This window comes from Hyla sarda, chromosome 2 (assembly GCF_029499605.1).
Source record: "Hyla sarda isolate aHylSar1 chromosome 2, aHylSar1.hap1, whole genome shotgun sequence".
NCBI lineage: Eukaryota > Metazoa > Chordata > Amphibia > Anura > Hylidae > Hyla > Hyla sarda.
The window spans coordinates 177,390,058-177,416,858 of NC_079190.1; the positions used below are offsets into that span (position 1 = coordinate 177,390,058).

At 41.4% G+C, this 26,801-nt stretch overlaps 1 protein-coding gene across 12 annotated transcripts in view; it reads left to right on the top strand.

Annotated features, from left to right (window-relative positions):
* Positions 1–22,128, top strand: part of ATP11A (ATPase phospholipid transporting 11A) — a 268,432-nt gene extending 246,304 nt beyond the window's left edge. For 4 of the 12 annotated variants that reach the window (XM_056555784.1, XM_056555792.1, XM_056555789.1 and 1 more), the window contains one exon: positions 5,523–6,934. In XM_056555784.1, the coding sequence (XP_056411759.1) occupies positions 5,523–5,780 (258 nt within the window). In that variant the 3' untranslated portion in view covers positions 5,781–6,934. Of the gene's footprint in view, positions 1–1,387; positions 1,480–5,522; positions 6,935–7,836; positions 8,074–21,770 lie in introns of those variants that run through there. The other 8 variants (XM_056555787.1, XM_056555786.1, XR_008888568.1 and 5 more) reach the window with 8 other exon arrangements.
* The last annotated feature ends 4,673 nt before the right edge of the window (positions 22,129–26,801 follow it).

A 26,801-nucleotide genomic window follows, 5' to 3' on the forward strand; every position in this document is an offset into this window, starting at 1 on the left:
GTCATGGGAAAGCTCAATTCGTGATGTCATGGCCACGCCCCCTCAATGAAAGTCTATGGGAGGGGGTGTGACTGCAGTCATGCCCCCTCCCATAGACTTGCATTGAGGGGGCGTGGCTGTGACATCACATGCGGGGCGTGGCAGTGACATCACGAGCCTCCAGCGCTGCACCCGATGCTCTAAACAAATGCCAGGGGCAGCAGGTAGATCACGGAGGTCCCCAGCAGTGGAACCCCCACGAACAGACATCTTATCCCCTATCCTTTGGATAAAGATTTTCACAGGTGGTTAACTGACTGAATTGTATTTTACGCATTTATTTTTGTCTGGAAACCTCCAAAATAGAAGGTGGCCATTTTTTGCTGAATAGGGACGAAAATACAAGCGTAAGATAAGTCAGTACATTTTACGATGTGTAAAGTTAGCCTGAGAGCGACAAATTAGCACAGTGGAGCAATTGCCAGGTCCAGCTCCTAAAATTATGGAAGAAAACAAAGTGTTCTTTTCTGCACTTCTGCCAGCCCTTAAAAGCAACAGAGGAGCATTAAATATGCAAAATGAAATCACACAATAGCTACAAGCTCTGAAAACTTGTTTGACTTGCTGACCCTGCTTCACTGCTGCCCCTGCCTCCTTGCTTCCACTCCCCTAACCAATAACAGCAGCCAGCATGATAAGGATATCCTAATATTAGTCCCCGTGAAGTCTTATGACAGTGATGCTGTTTTGGGTGCATTCCAAGTGACCGCACTAAGTTGATGTCCTGCTCCAAATTAGATAATGCATGCATGGAGAGAGAACCATTTTGACCGAGGCTTGTGTCAGTATGTGTTTTTCTCTCCGTGCACGTATTATATAATTTGGAGCAGGACATTGACTTAGAGCAGTCACTTGGGCACATCCAAAACAGTTTATTCATAACAATGCCAGTAGACCAGTGCTCACTACTTCAGGTGTTATTGTTATAGATGTTGCCACAACTACAGGGAAGGAGGCGCAGGCTGGCTCCCTGCCTTCACTGTGCTCTCCCGCCTTCTCTGCCCGCTTTCTCTCCTTCCCTGTGCCCTGCCTCCCTTTTCCGCTCTGCCCACTGTCCGTTGTCCCTGTGCTTGGTCCACCCCGTGATCTGCCCGTCCTTCCTGTCATCTCTCTTCTTTGCCAAATCCACTTTTGTTTAGCCCCAATGCCCACACCGCACACTAGAAAGGTAAGCTAGTGCGTGCAGCATTGTGTAACGTCGGCACAGGGAGTCCCAGGTGCTGGGTCTGAGGCGAGAGAAAAGGCAGGCCAGCTGCAAGGGGGCGCCATAATTGTACAATGGCCCCATTGCGTACGCCCCCGACATTCATGCATGTTCAGATCTTAGTATTTTTCCTCATCCTTACAGAAGATATTGAAACAAAATGTGGAGATTGAAAGGAGACTTCTGGAAGATTCCAATGCTGTTGACAGATAAATTCCAGCAAATATTCTGAATAGGTAACAATAATACATAGGTGTGACCATAGTGTATTGGATATTTTCCTTCTGGTGTGGTCAAACTCTAGACATTTCTCCTCCAAACATTTTTCTGTGGGTGACATCTGTTTTTTACAAACATTTTATGCTATTTCACATTAAATGTTGAGCATTCTTTATAACCTGAATACAGTAGCCACATGATAGTGTGTCTCATTTACTATAGTGCAATATTGCTTCCCACTTTAGGCATCACAATTACTCTAATCCTATAAACGTTACACAGCTCAGGAAAAAGCAGGATAAAAGCCTCATCAGGCTGCTGTTGACAGATCTGTTTGTAACCATCTCTATCTAGATCTTCCAAGGGGGTTTCCAAGGAAAACCTAAGACGGCCTGTATAACAAAATACATTATACTCCTCTGGTCCAGCACCGGTGCTCCTGTCTGCCACGGAGCCACTGTTTATTTAGCCTGACTGTACCCTCTTGGCTCTGCTAATGATGTTCTGAAGCCATGGAGGCTGCAGTGGGTTCAGAAAGTCATCAGCAGAGCAAAGAGAACTGAAGTTGGCATGGTGAGGATGGCATTTTAATATTTTACACACCTAGCCAGCTGTCATTTATTGTTTATTTAAATCACCTTGCTTTAAATGGCCTGGGGGCAGAATGCTTTAAATTTTTTATTTAATTTTTTTCAGATTACATACATTTTTACCTGTTATCATAGTTTTAAAAATGTTTTTTGTTTTTTTTCCTTGTCAAGAAATTTAAAAATGTTTTTCATATTTTCCACTGTTGACATCAGAGGGAGCTAACATTAGAATCTGGTGAAGGCAAGCAACCTGTAACTTGGCTGCTGCAAATTTGGCCTCGCCCCTCTCTTTGCTGGTGACCTCATACCTCCCTATTGTGTCAGTGTGCAAAAGGAGGGGGAAGTTTTTTTTAATTTTTTTATTTTTTAAACATTGGCCCAGATTTACCAATCTTTCTGCCACAACGAACAGTGAAAACGTAGATGGACAGACTTTAAATTCACCAGATTCATCAAGGTATCAGGTGTGAATCTTGTGAATCTGAAGACTGGCAAATGTAAGTTTACACCAACTATGCTGTATCGCCACACATCCAGGGGGAATACCGAAAAGGCAAATGCTTCATATGTACGGACCACAAAACAACGCCAATAAGCAGAAAACTCCATGTGCTTTTCTCACCCAATGTGGCAACAACTGCAGCATAAGCGCTACATATATGTTCGTATAATTGAATCAGTTATTTTATTACATAAACAATATACTTAATTTTATTATACACATTGGGCATCAAAAAGTCACTAATTTGAAAATAAATGGATGGAGATTAGCGTAAAGTGCAATGGACTTCCGGCCTGGCTTATCTTGTATCTGGAATTTTTTTTTATTGTATTAATGTTATTGCATTGATCCGCAGATTAAAGATAACATGTCATACTGCAAAGTTTTTTTTCTCCATTGCAGCCCACGAATATTTTCTTTCTTTTTCAAATTAAATTTTTAGGTAAAATGAAAGGTGTCTTTAAAAAGTACAATTGGTCCTGCAAAAAACAAACAAAAAAAAAACAGGTCCTCCTATGGCTCTATATGTGTAAAGACAAGAGTTACAGCTTTTATCTCAAGATTAGAAGTTACACAGATATCACTAGTTTAACCCCTTCCTGCCCTTGGGATGTATGCATACGTCCAAGTTGCCAGCTAGTTACCGCAACTGGATGTATGCATACATCTTAGCGATCGTCTTCACAGCAAGATGTGCTGCAGGAGATCGCCGACAGGACCCAGCTGTCAATCACAGCTGGGGCCCTACCGCAGCTGTCGAGACCGGGATGGCGCCAGTCTCGGCAGCATTATGGGGCATATCTGGGGTTGACAGGGGGAGGGGGCTCCCCCCGTCCACCAACGGCAATGCGATCACGGAATCCTGTTGGTTGCCATGGCAGCAGGAGGCCAGCTGATAGTCTCCTGTCTGCCTAGTACAGCAGTCTGTGAGGTTCGGCCATAGGCTAGATCGACAGGCTGGTAGTCAGTGTAGTACTGACTGTTATACTGTGCTGCAGTACAGATGTACTGCAGCATAGTATAACCTGAAAAAAGTGAAAAGTTAAGAAAATAAAGGTTTTTAAATAAATTAATATTTTTTATCACCCCAAAAAAAAAAAAAATGTCCAAACCTATACATAATAGGTTTTGCTACATCCGTAATGACTTGTACAATAAACTGATAATGGTATTTATCCCGCAAGGTGAACACCGTAAAAAAAAAAAAAAAAAAACAACAACCAAAAATGCTACAGCTCGCCCCGCAAAAAATAAGCCCTCACACAATGGAGTTGGACGAAAAATAAAAAAAAAGTTATGGCTGTCAGAACATGACAACACAAAAAAGGACAAAAAAGGATTCTGTTTAGAAAAGGAAAAAGCTATATAAATTGGGTATCGGCATAATCGTATCGACCCATAGAATAAAAATACCACATCATTTTTACCATACAGTGAATGCCATAAAAAAAGAATTAAAAAAAAAACACCAGAAATGTAAAAATTTATCATAATATTTTGGAGTTTTTCACAAAAAAATGCTGCATCAATCAGCAAAGATTTACCACTAAAATATATATATGTAAAGTACAATATGTCACCAAAAAATTATCTCCTAATTGTCACTAAGTCAAAGCATGTCAGAGGTATTACTGCTTAATGAGACACAAACTAGATTAGAAAAATTGGGCTTGGTCATTAAGGTGGCGTCTTTAAGGGGTTAAGGAGCACAAACATTGACTTAAAGGCAAAATTGCTTTCAAAGGTGGTGCTAGATAACTGCTTTGAATATCTTTCTTTGCAGTATAACTAGTCCTTTATTTATGTAAACCTTTGTTAATTTTGGGTTTAGGAGATCAGTGGTTGTCACTGACCACCCACCAGACTTCTAAGCTCAGAGTATACAGAAGTTAAAATGAATAAATTATGTACTATACTGAAAAAAATATTCTTCCCAAAAATATGCTTATCAATGGATGCATCTTTTTTTCCCTATAACATGATGCCTACAGACTGAATGACATTTTCAACATGACAGGTTCTCTTTAAAGGAGAACTGTGGTGCAACACTTTTCCCTTCCCCTGTGCCCAGGCTGCAAAAACAAAACAAAAAAACTTGAACCCACCTTACTACGTTCCCCCGTTGCGCTGATATCGGCATCTAGTACCTCCAGTGCTGGTTTGCATTGTGCTTCTTGGGCTAAGTGACTGTCATGTAAGGAGCCCGGCCCCCGCCTTCTCCCTGCTGCCCTGGCTCCTTACATGACAGTGTACTCAGCCTATCACCAGGCGAGGCGGGACATCAGTGCGGCCGGCGATACGCTGAGCTCAGTATGAGTCACCAAGCCCAAGAAGCAGGAAGCAGACCAGCACCGGAGGAACAGGACACCGATATCGGCACAACGGGGGGAACGTAGGAAGGTGCGTTAACATTTTATTTATTTTTTTCAGTCTTTGCAGCCTGCGCACAGGGGAAGTGAAAAGTGTTGCACCACAGATCTCCTTTAAACTATTTCAATGTTCAGTGGTTAAAGGGGTTATCCAAGCAGCAATAATTTTCTTAATTAGGACCAGCAGGGGTGGTAAAAAAAGAACAAAAAACAAACACTAACTCCTCCGTCACTGCCGGTATCACAGAGCTCCTGTCTCTGCTGTGTTGGGGTTTGTGGATATGACATTATAGGCCTGCTTGGTCAATCAGCAGTCACAAACCTGTCCTGCCACTGACTGACTGACTGAGTGGGCCAATGACGTCACATCCCCAAACCCAGAAGCACAGCGCAGCAGGGACCGGCCCTCTTTGACATTGATGAAATGAGATCTGTCAACAGCAGGGCTAGCATTTTCCCCCTCTATTGCACAGAGTGAAAACTGTACGAAATGACTATTTGGCTGACTGTATACTCAGGATATAAATAAGAGTATAAATTTTGTCATAATCTTTGTTTGTAAAGTGTTTACCGTCTAAACATTCTCCTTCTTTCCACAGAATGCTTCCAGCCTGTCTCAGGACCACGTTTGTGAGTTCACACCTCTAGCCACCATGCAGAGCCCAAATTACCAAAGCAACGAGTTCAACAACGCTGCAGCCAGCAGGTCTAATTATTATTCTAAAAAAGTCATGCTTACTCACTGGCAAAGCAATGAGTATTTCAAACTTCCATCCCTTTTTGGCCATTCCAATACCCGCTATAGCTCCAGCATGGGCTCATACCTCAGCAGGTCAGGCTTGGAAACATCCGTGTGACCCATCACCACTGCAAGCCTTTACAAACTCTTTATTTTTTTATTTTAGAATTTGAAAGATGCAGCAAAATGATTGTCTAGTAAAACTGTAGCCCCTCAGATGCCTACTCGCTGTCTGACCACAGGGGGTTATTGGCTCCCCTCTGGGCCTATGGGGCTGCCGGTTCTTTTTTTTTTTTTTTTTAGAACACTGCAGCAAAGAACAATTTTCACAGTCTGGTACTGTGTGACTGATAGCACTGTACATTTCCCGTTCCCAGTCCAGAGATTTATGTGGTTTATTAGTCACGTTTGCTTTTATTGTTTTCTACTACTGATTTGTGTGTGGATGATTTTTACTACATGTTGTAGTTATCTAGTTGGAGCACAATATGTCAGCTAACTGAAGATCCTCCTTTCTCTTTCTCTCCTCTGCTGGTACCAAAAGAACAAGCTGGTGTTTCTCTTGTGCTCATTTCTTTTCGAGAAACTCTGTCTAACGCTCATTTCATTGTAAGTTGCCAAATATGTTCATGTAATACCTGTGTTTTCCCAGTAGTTTTCCCCAGGACTTCCTAAATGTGTGCCGTGTCCTGTGACTTTCTTACAAGCCGTGCATATTTAGAAATTCTGTAACTTTGGACAATGCTGAAAAAAAACATATCATGAAATTATATGAAATCCAAATGTTTAAGGTAGAAAAAAAAAAGATATGGTTCAAAATACATTTTACATGTTGTGTAAAAATATTTTAGCGAAAGTACTATGTCATTGTCTGGATAATGTTTATAGCAGGGCTAATGTTGTCAGATTTGAGTGATCATAATGCTGGATTCAAGGACAATTTCTAGTCCGCTACATATCTGTAGTTTGCCGATTTGAGCCTTTGCTCCCTATACCGTAATGCTGTGTAGTAAAGCGGACATATGTTGCAATAACCTTAGTTACGCGTATGTGTGATGAACAATATAAGACCAGATTTGGAGAGAGGATATTGCAGAACAGAACAGTGTGACTGTGCAGTTTATTGAGCGTGTGATGTACCGTATTTTCCGCCCTATAGGACGCACCGTCATATAAGACGCACCCAATTTTAAAGGTGCAAAATCTAGAAAAAAAAGATTCTGAACCCAACAGTGATCTTCAACCTGCGGACCTCCAGATGTTGCAAAACTACAACTCCCAGCATGCCCGGACAGCCGTTGGCTGTCCGGGCATGCTGGAAGTTGTAGTTAGGCAACATCTGGAGGTCCACACGTTGAAGACCACTGGATAGGAGGTAATACTCACGTGTCCCCGCCGCTCCGGACCCGTCACCGCTGCCCTGGATGTCGCTCCATCGCTGTCACCGCGTCCCTGTGGTGTCCCCGACGCTCCGGACGTCTTCTTCCCCGGGGTCCATGCTCTTCGTCGCCGTCATCACGTCGCTACGCACGCCGCTCCTATTGGATGACAGGTCGGTGTGCGCGACGACGTGATGACGTCGAAGGAGAGCGCCGGCCATGCAGGGGATCCCGGCACGGAGCAGACACCAAGGAGGCAGGTAAGGTCCCTCCCGGTATCCTGTAAGCTGTTCAGGACGCCGGGATTTCACCGTGGCGGTCCCGAAATGCCCGACTGAGCATCCGGGATAGTGTCACTTTCCCTTCAGACGCGGCGGTCAGCTTTGATCGCCGCGTCTGAAGGGTTAATACAGGGCATCGCCGCAGTCGGTGATGTCCTGTATTAGCCTTGGGTCCTGGCCGTTGATGGCGGCAGGGACCGCCGCTATAGGGGTGTATTCGCCTTTAAGACGCACCAACTTTTTTCCCCCCAGTTTTGGGGAAGAAAAAGTGCGTCATATACGGCGAAAAATACGGTACTTACACTGTGTGTAGCAGAATGTTATATGTCTATAGAGGTGTAGTGCATACATATACATCTATGGTTTTATGTACCCATCTATAGCACATTAACACAAGCACATGGAGCTGTCTTCCCCAATATCTGCTTTTGAGGGCCAAAATACTACAAGTACAATAAGAAATTGTAAGATAATTGCTTCTTCTCCACAATTTACTTTATCATTACATCCCCAGAGGACGACTACTAGATCAGGCAACCAGAATCTGGCTCCTATACTATGAATTTGCTTGCAACAGCCTCAGATCCCTTCCAAATAAAGCAGGGGGGAACCTTTTCCTGAATATGACCCAACTGTGATAAAAGCTAGATACATCAAATGACAATTCTGTAAAATGCCTGTGTCGCTGAAAACTATTTTTCACAACATCTTAATAAAAATGTATTTTCATGGACTTTTTTTAATGAAAAATCTTTCATACTAAGTGTGAATATATACAAAGGAAAATCTATCTGACCTATATGCTCCCTGGTTAGGAGTTTTTTTCATTTCAAGTATTATGTTAGAAAAAGTTTTATAATTATTTGCCGGTTCCTATATTTTTGGGCCACGTCTGCTTTCTTAAATGTCTGGGTTCTGGTAGCCAACAGTCTGCTTAAAAGACCACCCTGAAGGATTTAAGTGGCTCCTGGAATCTCTGGGGTCTGTATTTTTGTGTTCCCTCCAGTGATGTCCAATGACTGTCGCGAAAAAGGTAATAGATGGTATGGGAGGATTACAGGACCCAGACAGGTTATCAAGCTGGGGGTTATTTAGTTTAGAGAAAAGACGTCTTGGGGGCGATCTGATTACAATGTACAAATATATATGAATGGACAGTGCAGTGGTCCCTTAAGTTAAAATATTAATTGGTTCTGGGACGACCATTGTATGTTGAAACCATTGTATGTTGAGACCAGAACTCTATGGAAACCTGGTAATTGGTTCTGAAGCCCCAAAATGTTCGCCAAAAATAGGAAAAAGTGAGGATTAAAGAAAAATAAGTAGATAACTAATATAGATAAAGCAAGTCCTAACATATAAAAGTAAGAAAGATCTGCTGGGAGCTGTAAACCACTGTCTATGTCAGTGTTTCTCAACCAGGGTGCCTCCAGCTGTTGCAAAACTACAACTCCCAGCATGCCCGGACAGCCTTCGGCTGTCCGGGCATGCTGGAAGTTGTAGTTTTGCAACAGCTGGAGGCACCCTCTTTGGGAAAGACTGGTCTATGTAGAGGACAGAAGCTTCTTCAGGGTCCTGTACAGAACACGTAATGTCCTTAAAAAAAAAAAAAAAAAAAAAAAAAGGAAAATGGAGCCGTCCTCACTTTATGGGGATAGAACTGTTGATCCAGGGATTTATTCTGATCGCCATATTGGGGTCAGGAATGAATTTTTTCTCTGTCATGGGGCAATTGACATCAGCCTCATGTTTTTTATTTTTATTTGCCTTCCTCTGGATCAACACAGCAGGGTTTTAAGTTGAACTCGATGGGCTCTTGTCTTTTTTCAACCTTACAAACTACTGTGTTTCCCCGAAAATACACCCTACCCTGAAAATAAGCCCTAGCTGGATTATCGGGGTGGGCTCTACCCCGAAAATAAGACCTATGCAATGCCCGGCTGCAAATATTAAAAAACAAACTTTAACTTACCTTCATCCTCCGTTGCCCCATTGCTAAGGAACCAGCCTCAGGGTCTGTCTGCTGTTCTTGCTGCTTCCTGGTGTTGGGACGTCTCAGAGCCTTCAGCCTATCACCGGCCGCAGCGATATCCGCCCTCTGCCGATGATAGGCTGAGCGCATTGTCATGTGAGGAGCCGGCCGGCTTCTTACATGACAGTGGGCTCAGCCTATCATCACCAGAGGCAGGACATCGCTGCGGCCAGTGATAGGCTGAAGGCTCTGAGACGTCCCAACACCAGGAAGCAGCAAGAACAGCAGACGGACCATGAGGCTGGTTCCTTAGGAACGGAGGACGAAGGTAAATTAAAGTTTGTTTTTTAATTTTTGCAGCTCGGGCACAGGAATGCAAAGTACAGCGCAGCGGCTGATAATTATTTGGCAGGGGGTAGAGAAGCAGCGCTCGCGGGTGACATACGGTACGAGTAGTCCGGCACGGGGGGAGTTGGGGGGCAATGTATTTTGTTCAATGTACATAATACATAAATAGGCCCGTAAATAAGCCCTAGTGTGTTTTTTGTGACTAAAATCAATATAAGACCCGGTCTTATTTTTGGAGAAACACGGTATGTTACTTCAGAGTATATTTAACATTACATTTACGAATTATATCACATATTCTTTTTTCTTAAAGTGTTCCTGAAATAAAATAAAAAAAACAATTGACATGTTGCTCCTGAGACTCACTGCGACCGTGAGTCAGAAAAGTGGGCAGCATTGTACACCGCTCCCGAGCCCGGGGCTGAGTGATCCGTACATTTCTCTTCATAGACTCTCTGGTATCAACAAGTTTGACATACTGTTCAGTTGACCGACCTAAAGTAACCTCCCAAGGGCTCTCTGTATGATCACACTCTTTCTATTGCTTTGTTAAAACCATTGAAAACTAATGTGTTAATTTTAAAAATATAAATTTTACATAGGGTGGAGAACCTACGTAGATTATTACACACCTGTTGGGATCACTTTTAAAAGTTTCTTACGAAAGCCATTCCATAATTATCTCCTCTTTTTGTTTCCTCAGTTTTCCTTTTAGTTTTTTATTTGTTTTTGTTTTTTCTATATCAATACTGTCCTCTTTCTTACATGCTTCTTTCACTACAGCCACAGGATCATTTTTCAGTGAAAAATCCATTTTCAATAATTTTCGCCTTTTTTTCAGTTGTGTTTTATTCTCATCAGCTGCCTAATAGTAATATAAATGTTCCCACTCTTTTAATGTTAATTGCTATAGTGTAAATAACCATTTGCATCTATCGGCTTCAAGAATGTCTAACTTTCTTTACTGATAGTTTGTGTGAATTCTAAAAAGCTTAAAAATTCTATAAAAGATTCTAGAAAACCCTGCCGTATCATTACTAAGTCATCAATATATCAGGTAAAAATTTGCACTGATGGATAAAATTAAATAAATTAGTGCATTTCGCACCTATTACTGTACCAAGATGCTGTATATAAAATTAATTTCCAACTATAAAATTATTAGCCAAATTACATTTAAACTGTCCGAGATAAATAATTTTTGTTTGTCTGGGGGATGTTAGAATATAAAGAAACAACATCTAGGGTTACTAAATAAAAGTCGTCTTGCCATTTAAAATCTTCCAACAGTGTTACTTATTGTCCAGAATATCTTATATAGAAGGGTAATGAGAGTATATAAAATATTCTCCGAACCTGCATATCAGAGAATCCATTCCCATATTGTACGGTTTCCCCGGTAGACGGAGGAATTGATGGGTTTTCTAAAACTATATTTTTTTCTGTCTTACATAAATCACCATCTTAAAAACCTTTCTCATCAATCTTTCCACTTTCCTACTTCTTAAAAAAAAAAAAAAATTGCAGGGTCCTCCCTTAGTTTATTTTAATACTTTTCAACGTTTTAAATCCGTAACAATTCTTCTATGTAGTATTTCTTATACATTATAACATTACCCCTCCCTTGTTTATTAAGAAGAGCAAATAATGTTCACTGTGTAGACTAAAGGAAACTAATATGTGGATAATCGTATTGGAAACGAGGATGGAGCTGTATATGAGTAGCCACTAAATGCTTTAAGCATGTTTTGTTGACCTGGAGAATAAAAGTAAGAGGATATTTTTTTTTCTGAGCCTTCTAGAGAGGTGAATTGCTTTAGTTTCTACAGCTAAATGTTACATTCAGTATGATACTTGACACTAGGGGCTTTCAGAAACATCATCTTGGTGTAAAAATCTTAAAGGGGTACTCCGATGGCAAACTTTTTTTTTTTTTTAAATCAAGTGGTGCCAGAAAGTTAAACAGATTTGTAAATTACTTCTATAAAAAAAAAATCTTAATCCTTCCAGTACTTATTAGCTGCTGAATACTACAGAGGAAATTATTTTCTTTTTGGAACACACAGCTCTCTGCTGATATCACAAGCACAGTGCTCTCTGCTGACATCTCTGTCCATTTTAAGAACTGTCCAGAGTAGGAGAAAATCCCCATAGCAAACATATGCTGCTCTGGACAGTTCCTAAAATGGACAGAGATGTCAGCAGAGAGCACTGTGTTCCAAAAAGAAAATCATTTTCTCTGTAATATTCAGCAGCTAATAAGTACTGGAAGGATTATGATTTTTTTTAATAGAAGTAATTTACAAATCTGTTTAACTTTCTGGCACCAGTTGATTTACAAAAAAAATAAAACTAAACATCTTTCCACCGGAGTACCCCTTTAACCTTTTAACAACGCAGGACGTAAATGTACATCCTGGTGATGTGGTACTTAACGCACCAGGACGTACATTTACGTCCTGAGCATAACCGCGGGCATCGGACCGAAGCCGGCATCATGCGCAGCAGTTCCCGGCTGTGGATCGCAGCCAGGGACCCGCCGGTAATGGCGGACACCCGCGATCCCACGGATGTCCGCCATTTACCCCTCAGATGCCGTGATCAATACAGATCACGGCATCTGCAGCATCGCGGTCACTTAATTGGATGATCGGATCGCCTGCAGCGCTGCCGCGGCGATCCGATCGTCCTGCACGGCAGACGGAGGTCCCCTCACCTGGCTCCGCTGCCTTCCGGGAGTCTTCTGCTCTGATCTGCCTTCCCGCCGACCAGAGCAGAAGATGACCGATATTGCTGATCAGTGCTGTGTCCTATACATAGCACTGAACAGGATTAGCAATCGAATGGTTGCTATAAATAGTCCCCTATGGGGACTATAAGAGTGTAAAAATAAAGTAAAAAAAATGTGAAAACCCCCCTCCCCCAATAAAAACATGAAGGGGAGGAGGAAAAAACGAAAACTTAAAAATAAAATTGTCTTAGTCCTTAAGGTCCAAATGGGCTGAGTCCTTAAGGGGTTAAAGGGGTTTCCCCATCTCCCTGTTGCTACATCTGATTCACAGCCATGCATATTGAAAAAGAAAGTGGTTAGGAAAGAATGGGGTTTATTACTAAGAGTGGAGTGTAGTTTTCTTTGTGGGTTTTGATTCCCGACAGGTGTTTTCCCAAGGTATTTACAAATTTTTCCCTACATTTTGCACTTTTCCCTACATGTTGCTTATTTTACACATGCTCTGATCTGTAGGGTTTTCCTCAGCTCAAATCCACCACATTTTCTGTGGAAACCTTAGTAAATATGTTGGGATTTTTTAAAACTGTTGGGGACACGCACCTTTTGTTGGGACCATGCCCACTTTCTTCCGTGGGGGCCTCCCCTTTTCTAGTTTTTCTTGTAAATTTTTTTTTTTTTTGGGGGGGGGGGTTTGGTCGCAAATTGTGTCGTATGGAACATGGAATATGGATAAAAAAAGAGTCTGGATCACGTTAATAAATAAACCCCAATGTGTGTTATGTCATAATGGTATAATACATACCCCAGAGTCAGACCCCGGTATCAGGCCCCCAATATAACACATACCACAGGCTTTAGGTATGATACAGACACCAGAATAAAACTTTATTAGCCCACCCTGTAAAATATTAACCCTATAATCGGATGCCAGTAACAGTGCCATGTATAGTAAGTATAGAAGCCAAAATATGTTCCCACTTGCAGTCCCCCTGTATAATATATACCCCAGTATCAGTACACCTGCATAATAAATACCCAATAATCAGTCCCCAGTATCAGTGGCCCTGCATAATAAATCAAAGAATCAGACACCAATATCAGTGTCCTAAGTAGATTACATTCTGCATTTTAAGGCTCTAGGTATAATACAGACCCCAGAATCAGCCCCAGTGTATAATATATAGCCCATAATCATACCACAGTATCCATACCCGGTATAATATATATCCCAGACTGAAGTATCAGTGCCCCTGTATAATACCCTATATTCAGACCCCATTAACTGTATCCCTGCTGATATATAGCCTAAAACCAGACCCCAGTATCGGTGCCCTAAGTAGAATATATACCACAGTATCAGGCTCTAGGTATAATACAGACCCCAGTATCAGACACCCTGTATAACATATCTCTCATAACCAGACCCCAGAATGAGTGCCCCTGTATATTATAAAACACATACGTAGATACAATCACTTGTATACAGAGACTTACAGTTCACTGCAATCACCAACTCCTTCTTCTCAAACTCAATCCAGAGCTCACTTTAAAAATTGAGGACCTCAGGATCACATGATCACAGGTTCTCCTATCAGATCAAAATTTTGCCATGCGTTTTGAATCAGTTTTATTTTAGGGAAAACGTATACCTCAAAAAAAGACAAAACTATGCAATCGTGTGCTCAATATGGTTTGTATTGACTACAAGGTTATAAAACGATATACGGTTTTTATAAAGGACACAAAACCCTATGTAGACAAAAAAAACAGGATACAAAACCATGGTTGACTTCGGTTTTGTGCACAGAAAAAAAGGAAAAAAACTGATAAGTACAAAAACACAACCGGATACATCTTTTTGTGTAAGTTTTTATATGGATGGTCAATGTATAGGGCAAGCAATATGGTTGTATGCGGATTTCAAGTACAAAAACTGATTCAAAACAGTATGATGTGAATGCACTTTAAGAATAATAATAATCTGTGTACATGGGCTTGATACACATCGCAGTTCTGTCCCCATATAGACAGTTATATAGACAGGAGTCATGCGGCCGTCCATACTGATCTGATGATCTATACACATAAGGTGATCGGGCAGGGAAGCCAGCGCTGATACGTGCTGCGTAGATCCTGGCCAGCTGAAACACTCTCCTACTGCGTGCAGTGACTTCACAAGCCTGACCACTAGAGATGAGCAAACTTACAGTAAATTCGATTCGTCACAAACTTCTCGGCTCTGCAGTTGATGACTTTTCCTGCGTAAATTAGTTCAGCCTTCAGGTGCTCCGGTGGGCTGGAAAAGATGGATACATTCCTAGGAAAGAGTCTCCTAGGACTGTATCCACCTTTTCCAGCCCACCGGAGCACCGCAAAGCTGAACTAATTTATGCAGGAAAAGTCATCAACTGCCGAGCCGAGAAGTTCGTGACGAATCGAATTTACTGTAAGTTCGCTCATCTCTACTGACCACTGCTTCAGGAGCAGCGCTGTAACTGGTAACTTGGACAAGCAGTCAACAATTGTAGAAAAATGCCAATAAATGGAAAAGGATTCAAGTCGGGTAAATAAATGTATTTGGGAAAAATATTTCTTTTTACAGAGTACTACAAGGATTAATATGATCTATCAGTTGGGAATACCTATTTAACATCATAAAAATCTATGAGATACAAAACATCCTGGACTTCGTGTATTAAGGTATCACAGCGAAACCTTTGCCCAATAATGTTACATTTGTATCTAGTGTTTCTTGTTGTATAAGGGGTATAGCACCCCTCATATATAACGTTTCTTGTTATGTTATAGTATAGGACTGCTAAATAAACAGAAATGTAGAATACAAAGTGATAACCAACATTAGGGTGCGTTCACACGGAGTAATTCAAGAGGAATTTACTTGAGTAATTCCTCTTGAATTCTCCGCTCCAAATTAGCGCACATTCCCTCTGCCCATTGACTTTAATGTTATTTCCGCTGTCCTGTTCACACTGCGGTAATTCTGCTATTCCGATGCTGAATCCCTTTCCGCTTGAAGAAAGAACATGTTCATTCTTCAAGCGGAATCCGCTAGCCGAATCCAATAGAAGTCAATGGTAAAAAAAAATTCTGCTCGACATCGTTTTCAAGCGGAATTCAGAAAAGTAGATTAAATAGCCTCTTACTTCATTCCTCTTCATTTACGCATTGAAAATTCCACTCGAATTCCACTTGATGGAGAAGGCAACAATTTCCTGACCGAAATTATTCCTCCTGAATTCCTCTCGAATTACTCAGTGTGAACGCACAGAAGTAGAAGAGGTTGTCTGCACAGTATAATGATCAGCTCATTGCCTCAGGCTCTGCATCTGAATCCCCCCACAGATCGGCCATTATCAGCCGGCACTACCTCTTGGGGTACAATTACACAAATATCCACCCAGAGAAATTCAGGGTCCGGAATCCCAAGTGCAGCGGGCAACACATATATATCCATCAGTGCTAGGACGGTGCAGTCTGTACAGAATTCCGCCAACAGAAGGAACATGTTCATTCTTTCAGGGGGTCCAGAATCTGCAATTTTCGCAGTGTGGAGGGGTAAATGGGAAACCCATTCACAACAAGGTTACATTCATGCAGTGTAATAACCAGTGTGAATGCGACCTTCCCATACATCAGAGTAGTGTTACATGGCGGACAGTCTAGTGAAAGTCTGCTTCTGTGATGTATGGACAGAACAGCACAGGACTCCCCTATATAATGTGTATATATATATATATATATATATATATATATATATATATATATATATAATGTTCATTCTTTATTATCATGCATTTATGAATTGGCGCCCTATAGATTTTAGTAAATCAATATGAAACATTTAAAGGAAGATGCCAATGTGGTGTAACGTGTGGTGAAATTGTAGCTTTCAAGGAATTTCTAGGCTGAAAAGGGTTAATAAATCATTGTATTGCTTTACATGGATGAGATAAGACTCAGAAGACCATTTCCTCCTCTGTAGTTACTGAACACTATATTTGTTATCTTATCGATATTTTCTCACCTACTAGTAATAACAGGCGTCTCGGCTTGTTTGTACTTCTATGAAATATTTACTACACTGGATGTTGACTTTATGAACTATGAATTGCAGTAGGTGTTTCCTTTAGGAATGGTGCAACATTGTCAGCCTTAATATGAGGCAGATTACATGTTGTGCAGATCCAAATGGTTTACTCCTTTCTTTTGCTGGTTACTGTTAACATACATTTTGTTTGTTTATGCTAGTTAAAGGGGTACTCCGTTGCTCAACGTTTGGAACAAACTGTTCCGAACGCTGGAGCAGGCACCGGGAGCTTGTGATGTCATAGCACCGCCCCCTCATGATGTCATGCCCCGCCCCTCAATGCAAGTCTATGGGAGGGGGCATGATGCTGTCACGCCCCCTCCCATAGACTTGCATTGAGGGGGTGGGGCGTGACATTAGGGGGCGGGGCTATGACATCACAAGCTGCCGACTCCAGCGTTCGGAACAGTTTGTGAAAACCTTTTTTCTTTTAAATCAACTGGTGGCAGAAAGTTAAACATATTTGTAAATTACTTCTATTAAAAAATCTTAATCCTTCCTGTACTTATTAGCTGCTGAATACTACAGAGGAAATTCTTTTCTTTTTGGAATGCTCTCTGATGACATCACGAGCACAGTTCTCTCTGCTGACGTTATTATAATAATAATAATGCTTTATTTATTGTTGTCCTTAGTGGGATTTGAACCCAAGTCCCCAGCACTGCAAGGCAGCAGTGCTAACCACTGAGCCACCATGCTGCCCTTAGCGTACATCTGCTATGCATGGTTGCTAAAATGGACAGAGATGTCAGCAGAGAGCACTGTGCTCGTGATGTCATCAGTGTTCCAAAAAGAAAGGAATTTCCTCTGTAGCATTCAGCAGCTAATAAGTACTGGAAGGATTAAGATTTTTTAATAGAAGTAATTTACAAATATGCTTAACTTTCTGCCACCAGTTGATTTAAAAGAAGAAAGCTTTTCACTGGAGTACCCCTTTAAGTATATGGACTCCTCCTGTTGCAATGCAGAAGCTGTGCAGAGATGTATTGAGCCAGCCATATGTCTCGCTATCTGTTGTTCCCCTCTCACACCATGCACATAAGCTGAGGCAGAGAAACCCCAACATGATGGCCTCTCCTCCCCTCCCTTGTACTCACACAGGCTGAGGCTGAGATACTGTAGGTGCATCCCCCATGTCTAGTATTGGCTGTTTTACATTAAACAGAACTACCGTAGAAGAAGTTTAATATGTTTCCAAAGAGCTTTATAACCATGCCCGCTAAGGAAGAGGGGCTTGGGAGGCTTATTCCATGGTAACTTACATGGTTATGGTATATGGGGTTTATAGGAAGCCCAAAAACCATTTGACCCAAGCAATATGACTCACAACAAGGCCTTCTTAAATCAAACTCTAACTACCAGAAAAAAGAACACAGGAAAAAAAATTGTGAATATATCGGCACCGGCAATAAGGAACTACACAAATATGTCCAGAGAGAGGAAGGGGAGGTCAATGACCCAGCGTGTGTTCACTGATGGTGCATCACGTATAGGACTCAAATAGATACTGCAAACATGTAAGAGGTAGAAAACGGAGCACTTCGTTTTCTACCTCTTACATGTTTGCAGCGCCTTCTTAAATCACATATCAAAGTGTGATTGGTTTCATTTAGCCCTCCTCCTTGTTTGATCCAGCATGGTTTCCATAGATTCCACTAATAAAAGCTAAAAAGCACAAAAGAATAATGGAGTAATATATGTATTATTTAAAAACAAATCATCAGCTCCTTTATCTACATGCCAACCCACAAGTTTTGGAGCAAGGTGTTTTAAGGCGTTGTTTAGTTTAGAAAACCCAATTTTATATATCTTAATAGAGCGAAGCTCCAATAATGCTCTGGTGGCAGAATATAAGCAGCAGGAAATCTCCTGGCAACTTCTTAGTCCAAGATTTTCCCGAGATTATATCGATCAGGATACAGATTTACCAAAAGTCCCATAGATTACAGCTGGATCCATACATATAGGGGCTCTCTGCTGCCACCAGTGTTTATGTTGTGAACTGTAGGGCTGCCCATTCCCTGGTCCCTGCATGTCCGCTGTGTTCAAGAACTGCCACGAACACAATGCGACTGTCATACAGCCAACCCCCCCCCCCCCCCCCCCCCCCAGGAGTTGTATATTCAGATGCATTACTGAGGAGGGTTGTCTGCCACTAGTGCTGTGGGTGCGCAGCCTCTAGAGCAAATGGTGTTTACAAGTAATTACTGTTCACTCTGTTATAGGCCGCCACCCACACAGAGCCTATTGGCAGACAGTGTATTGTTTATTCTAATGTATTAGAATATACGTTATTTAGAGGGGAGCTCTGTGTCAGTAGCATTGGACCCGTGGCAGCTCTTGAGGAGAGTGAGCGAGTGGCCTGCAGGTTCTGTGTCTGCTCCTACTGCTGCTACTCAACGTGTAAATGTAAATATAAAAAAAGTTATACATTATTTTATTAAAGAGTACCTGTCATCAACAAAAACTTTTACTATGTTGTTCATAATCATTAATGAAGAGATATTGTAATATATCTTCATTAAAAAATATTAATATTTATACCAGTTTTTTCATTTTATACTTTTGGCCACTAGGGGTCACTCTTCTATGCCTGGTCTGCAGGTAGCTTCCTATGCTTTTCATAGTAAGTGTACAGCTTTTAGGACTAATGCTGAAAGGGCACTGGTCCTTCCACAGGAAGTTCAGTACTCTCAGCTCAGGACTCGCTCCCAGCCTGTGAGCTGAGAGCACTGAACTTCCGGTGGAAGGACCAGAACCCTTTCAGCATTAGTCCTAAAAGCTGTACACTTACTATGAAAAGCATAGGAAGCTACCTGCAGACCAGGCATAGAAGAGTGACCCCTAGTGGCCAAAAGTATAAAATGAAAAAACTGGTATAAATATTAATATTTTTTTATGAAGATATATTACAATATCTCTTCATTAATGATTATGAACAACATATTAAAAGTTTTTGTTGATGACAGGTACTCTTTAAGTTTATTAAAGCAGTTTATAAAACATAAATATCTAACTTTTTTAGAATACCCCTCAAAGGCTCAAACAAGCCTGGTCCATTAAAGGGGCAGTCTGGCAATTGGTCCTAGTTAATATCATAGTCTGAGCCTCCTCTTCTTTCTAAAGTATTCTTAGATACATATAGCATATCAAAGCTTTAGGAATGTTATTATTGGTGGGTGGGTGGGTGGGTGGTTGGTAGGTTTGCAAAAAAATAAAAAATTGCTGTAGGAATCTATCTGGATTATGATGATTGTATGGACCGGCGTATTGGTTGTCATATGAATGAAGGAGAGTTTACTGGCATCTAATTGAGTTGGAGAAAGGAAGAGTATCCCAATTTGGATGATGGCGTCATCATCACCAGATTAGGAATATAATCTAATTATGAGAAGATATTAAACAAATATCAGACATCAGCTCAGACGTCATCACAAACAAGTTGCATCCAAACCAGACTAGTAATTATTGAATAAAAAGATTTCCAGAGCCACCAGAATTATTCTTGTAATTCTGTCCTTTTACCTTACGGAACTGCAAAATAATATTGACTCTCATGAGCACAAAATAGATTGCCATGTATTATTATTTGGGCATTTTATTTTAAGATATCTTCTGGTACTTCGAAGGCCGGGTTTACATCAGGGTTAGGCTATGTTCACACAGCGAAAGGTCCGTGCGGAATTCCGCAGGAATATTCCTCACAGACATTCCGTTGCAGAGTCCCATTGATATTAATGAGATTCTGGGGATTAATGGGGATTTCCAAGGCAGATGTTTCTGCCCCGGAAATCCCGATTCTGGCGTTCGCAAAAAGAATAGTCTTGTCTATTCTTTTTGCGGATTTAGCTCGGAAATGCATTGCTATCTATTAGATGGTGCATTTCCAAGCGGTCCTAGCTCCTGCCGGTTATCCAAATATGTGGAATGTCCACACATGTTTTCCATGCAGTCATTCTGCACATTTTAAGCCGTGTGAACATGACCTTACAGTCTGTTTAGGGGAGATCCATTCTCTGGTTTGGTTCAAATGAGTGGAGTTGAGCGGAGAAAATAATACTGTAGATCTGTTTTTTTTCCCCGCTCAATAGCCCTGATTTACTAACGTGATCCCGACTCTGTTTATCAGGTTATGCGACACAATTTGTGTCGCACGTCCTCTGCAACACTTTGTGCAACACATTTTACTGGTAAAAACCCAGTATTTTTTTAACCCGACTTAAGGGGCGTGGTTTGCATAATTAGAGGTGTGTTCCTGACATTTTCCTGAAAACCCGACAGTTGTATTTAAAAACCCACCAGAAAAATAGTGAATTACTGAACTTGAAAACCCGATTGCCTTGAGGAGTGGGGAATCGGTTAAAAAGTGTGTGTGTTTTTTTGAAAATCCTGTTACTTTGTCCCCTTAGTAGCTATTTATATTACATTACATTTTTTTTATTGTTTTTTTGGGAATTTCACTTTTTTATTTTTAAATCTTGGCTTTCATTTCCTTTATTTATTTATTTATTATTATTTTTTTTTTACTTACTTAACCCATTAACGAACATGAATGTAAGGTTACGTCCTGGTGCAGAGTTACTTTATTTTTCCTGTGCAACACTTTTTTTTTTCTCTGTGCGTCAGAATTTGATATCATGCGACAGAATTTTCGATGTGTGAAACATCGGGGGAAAAAAATAACACTCTGAAAATAACCCGACACTCTTAGTAAATCAGGGCCAATTTGTGCAAAAACACAGGACTCACGGCACAGCCAAAAACACATTGTTGTGCAATGGATGTCCAGATCGTATGCAAATGTGAACCAGGCTTTAGTTGTATAGACTTTTCTATTAATGTCCAATATTAACATAAACTTCTGACGATATATTCCACTTCCTTGCTACTAACTCATCCAACAAAAAGTATATTTTACAATAATGTTAAAAGGACTACATACTGTATTTAGAAGCCCATGAGTTGGATGTCATAAGATGTCACCTGTTGAGTCCGTTTTTTTTATCTTAATGTCTGTTCTCTTGACTGAAATGATGGATCTTTTTTACAGCTAATATTATCTATCACAGCAGTTTTATCATCAATACAAACAATGACTGGATAGCAGATGTTCTAGTGAACAGATCTTGATGTATTTATTACTTTGTTGGTAGTCTTCATTAAGTGCTGTACAGAAAACCCATTGTGGCTGTTGGATTCCTGTAGATGTAGCTTTAGATGTAGGACATAAGCTGTCGATATTATGTCCCCTAAAGTCAAAAATGATAACTGTACTTTGCTTTCTTGCAGCTCTGTCCTCTCAACCTCATATGTCATAAGAAGAGGGTATTCTCTTATATGTTCAGAGATTCAGCGTATCTGCTAACAAAGCCTTTTCACAGCATTCTATACAGGTTTGATATACAACACCATGCTGGTTGGCACCCAGCGCCAGGAGCATATGGCCGATTATTACAGTGCCATTGAAGACTACCGGAAGAAACCACCTACAAGCGATATTTTCGGATGACAGCCAGGCCACTCGGTTTGTCACGTTATCATGAATCATTTACTAACTCTTCTGGTACTGATATAAGGAACACGTATAAACAGTTACTTTTTTATGTACAGAAAAAATTTATAATAAATGAATCTGCTGCTCTTTATACTGGTCTGTGATCATTCAGAAATAATAGAAGATGCATTAACTGTTTGTTGCAGAAATAGAAGAACATTCTTTTGAAAGAAGAATAATGTAATTTCACATTACCCTTAAAAAAAAGGGATTTTCTGTTGTTGTCCTAGAAAGATCCATAAATATAGGAACTATTTGGGGCCACTACATTTTTTTCATATACACATATTGTGCACCAACACAATAACCTAAACATAATAGAGGTCATTGGATTTTTTTTCCTCAGCAAAACCTCAGGGAAATGTCAATATGTTTTACAGAATCATTACATTTAGACACTTAAGTTGTTTTTGCAGTATGAAAAAAACAGCAGAAGAAAGCCAGATACATTATTTATCTAACTATTAAAGGGGTACTGCACTGCCCCAGCGTTCAGAACATTTTGTTCTGAACGCTGGATGCGGGCTGCGGGGGTCGTGACTTCACAGCCACACCCCTCGTGATGTCACACCATGCCCCCTCAATGAAAGTCTATGGTAGGGGGCGTGCCATAGACTTGCATTGAGGGGCATGGCATAAAGTCACATGGGGCGTGGCCGTGACACACTCAGCATTCAGAGCAAAATGTTCCGAACGCTGGGGCAGCGGAGTACCCCTTTAAAGCATTGTTGTAAGGCCGCGTCTTTCACCCTCCTACTGGTTATCCTGAGCTGTGCTTGTTCAATGTACTATACTATTTTGCCTGAGCTTTAGCAGGAACTGGGGGCAGGGTAAGCTGCACAGTAAAAGTTCATGTCCCTGTTATTCCATTCCTTTTTAATAAAATAATACAATCAAAAAGAGACAGTGGCGCTTATTTATTATTGGATTTATTAAAGTCTGAGAAAATGCATTTCACTCTATTTATTAATGCCAAAGTTTCCTTTTTTCTGAGAAAGTACACACTCTTATACTATTTAGGTGAAATCTAGATGGGACTTTCCCCTTTTTCACAATCCGAGTCATTTAAATTGTCCGCCATGACTTTTGAATCTTTTTCCACTGATCTTTTACTTTCCTCTTTGGTCACAATGGGCGCACTTTCACACAGCTATCGCACCAAATGTTCCCAACATTTAAAGATCACATTCAAGAATATTAGTGGGAACACACACATATGTTTATATTCACACTTTTTGGTTATATCATTCTATCCCTCCCCCTGACACTATGCTTTCACTGGAGAGCCACTTGAACCGGTTATCCAGGAATAGAAAAACAGCTAATTTCTTTCAAATTCCACTCCCCGTCTATCTCCAGGTTGGGTGTGGTATCACATTTTGGCTCCATTTACTTCAATGGAACTGAGCTGCAGAACCACACCCAACCTGGAGACTGACAGGGAGCGTTTTTTTGGGAAGAAATTAGCTCTGTTTTTCTATTCCTGGATAACCCCTTTAACTAGTACATGGATTGCAGGAGAAAACTTACCAGGAAATGTTAAAGGACCCTAACATGTAGAGCTTAGAAGAAAGAAGAGACAGATGATAGAAACTTTTATATACATAAAGGGAAACAACACGGTAAAGGAGGAGAGCATATTTAAAAGAAGAAAAACTACCACAAGAGGACATAGTTTTTATATTAAAGGGGCAAAGGTTTATGCAGTAAAATCAGGAAGTATTTCTTTACTAAGAGAGTAGTTGATGCATGGAATAGCCTTCCTGCAGAAGTGGTCGCTGCAAATACAGTGAAGGAGTTTAACCCCTTAAGGACCCAGCCAATTTTCACTGTAGGACCTGGCCATTTTTTGCACATCTGACCACTGTCACTTTAAGCATTAATAACTCTGGGATGCTTTCACCTTTCATTCTGATTCCGAGATTGTTTTTTCGTGACATATTCTACTTTATGTTAGTGGTAAAATTTTGTCGATACTTGCATCGTTTCTTGGTGAAAAATTCCCAAATCTGATGAAAAAATTTAAAATGTTTCATTTTTTTTTACTTTGAAGCTCCCTGCTTATAAGGAAAATGAATATTCCAAATAAATGATATATTGATTCACATATACAATATGTCTACTTTATGATTACATCATAAAGTTGACATGTTTTTACTTTTGGAAGACATCAGAGGGCTTCAAAGTTCAGCAGCAATTTTCCAATTTTTCACAAAATTTTCAAAATCTAAAATTTTGAAGGACCAGTTCTGTTTTGAAGTGGATTTGAAGGGTCTTCATATTAGAAATACCACATAAATTACCCCATTATAAAAACTGCACCCCTCAAAGTATTCAAAATGACATTCAAAAGGTTTGTTAACCCTTTAGGTGTTTCACAGGAATAGCAGCAAATTGAAGGAGAAAATTCTAAATCTTCATTTTTTACACTGGCATGTTCGTGTAGACCCAGGTTTTGAATTTTTTTAAGGGGTAAAAGGAGAGAAATCTTCATAAAATGTGTAACCCAATTTCTCTTGAGTAAGGAAATACCTCATATGTGTATGTCAAGTGTTCGGCGGGCGCAGTAGAGGGCTCAGAAGGGAAGGAGCGACAATGGGATTTTGGAGAGTGAGTTTTTCTGAAATGGTTTTTGGGGGCATGTCCCATTTAGGAAGCCCCTATGGTACCAGAACAGCAAAAAACAAAAACAAAACACATGGCATACTATTTTGGAAACTATACCCCTCAAGGCACGTAACAAGGTGTCCAATGAGCCTTAAAGGGGTACTCCGGTGAAAACCTTTTTTCTTTTAAATCAACTAGTGGCAGAAAGTTAAACATATTTGTAGATTACTTCTATTAACCCCTTCCCGCTATTGGACGTATGCATACGTCCAGGCGAATTACACGTTCCGCGGGCAGCGCAGGAGATCGCGGGTGGGACTCAGCTGTCAATCACAGCCGGAGTCCCACCGCAGCTGCCGGGGCCGCGATCGCGCCGGTCCCGGCAGCATTAACCCCATAGATGCCGTGATCAGTTCTGATCACGGCATCTATGGTGTTTGCAGGGGGAGCGCTCTCCCCCTGCCCATCAACGGCGGCGCCGCGATAAAATAAGGGGGATCGGGGGGTGTCCAAGACACCCTCGATCCCCCTTGAAGAGATAGGAGTGAGGTGGCAGGGTTGCCACCCCTCCTATCCCTGCTATTGATCGGCGGAGCAGCCGACCAATAGCAGACTGGGGGCGGGGGGGTTAAAGTTCGGTTCCCCGCGCTATGCCCGCCCATCGGTGTCCGGGCACAGCGGGGGGAACCGTGTAGCAGTGGCGGCAGCGGCGGTCACTTACCCGGCGGAGGCTGTGATCACGGCGGCGGTGGAGGTGAGTATGACGCCGCGTGTCCGGGAGTCTGTTGCCTAGCAACATCTGTAGGGCGACAGTTTAGAGAGTGGTCTCTAAACTGTCGCCCTCCAGATGTTGCAAAACTACAACTCCCACCATGCCTTGACAGCTGTTTGCTGTGTTGGCATGCTGGGAGTTGTAGTTTTGCAAGATTTAGAGGGGTTCAGGCTGGAGATCACTGACAGTGGTCTCTAAACTGTAGCCCTCCAGATATTACAAAACTACAACTCCCAGCATGCCCAGACAGCAGTTTGCTGTCTTAGCATGCTGAGATTTGTAGTTTTGCAACATCTTAAGGGCCACAGTTTAGAGACCACTGTCAGTGATCTCCAGCCTGAACCCCTCTAAATCTTGCAAAACTACAACTCCCAGCATTCAGGAACAGCAAATGGCTGTCTCGGCATGCTGGGAGTTGTACTTGCGTGCCTCCAGCTGTTGCATAACTACATCTCCCAGCATTCCCTTTGGCAATCAGTACATGCTGAGAGTTGTAGTTCTGCAACAGCTGGAGGCACACTGGATGGGAAATACCGAGTTAGGTAATAGGTTCTATTACCTAACTCAGTATTTTCCAACCAGTGTGCCTCCAGCTGTTGCAAAACTACAACTCCCAGCATGCATGTTCTGTGAGTGCATGCTGGGAGTTGTAGTTTTGCCCCCCCCCCCCTCCCATGTGAATGTACAGGTTACATTCACACTGGCGGCGGATTACAGTGAATTCCCTGCTTCAAGTTTGAGCTGCAGCAGCCGCAGCTCAAACTTCTAGCGGGAGACTCGGTGTAATCCGCCGTCAGTGTGAATGTAACCTAAAAACACTACACTACACTAACATAAAATAAAGAGTAAAACACTACATATACACACGTACACTGCCCCCCCCCCACCACCACCCCTTCCCCCCCAATAAAAATGAAAAACGTATCCTACAGCAGTGTTTCCAAAACGGAGCCTCCAGCTGTTGCAAAACAAAAACTCCCAGCATTTCCGGACAGCCATTGACTGTCCAAGCATGCTGGGAGTTTAGCAACAGCTGGAGGCACCCTGTTTGAGAATCACTGGTGTAGAATACCCCTATGTCCACCCCTATGCAAATCCCTAATTTAGGCCTCAAATGTGCATGGCGCTCTCACTTTGGAGCCCTGTCGTATTTCAAGGCAACAGTTTAGGGCCACATATGGGGTATCGCCGTACTCGGGAGAAATTGCCTAACAAATTTTGGGGGGCTTTTTCTCCTTTTTGGGGGGCTTTTTTTCCTTATACCCCTTTTTCTCCTTTTACCCCTTATGAAAAGGTAACCAGCATGTTAGTGTAAAAAAAAAACATTTTTGTACACTAACATACTGGTGTTGCCCCATACTTTAAAATTTAACAAGCGGTAAAAGAA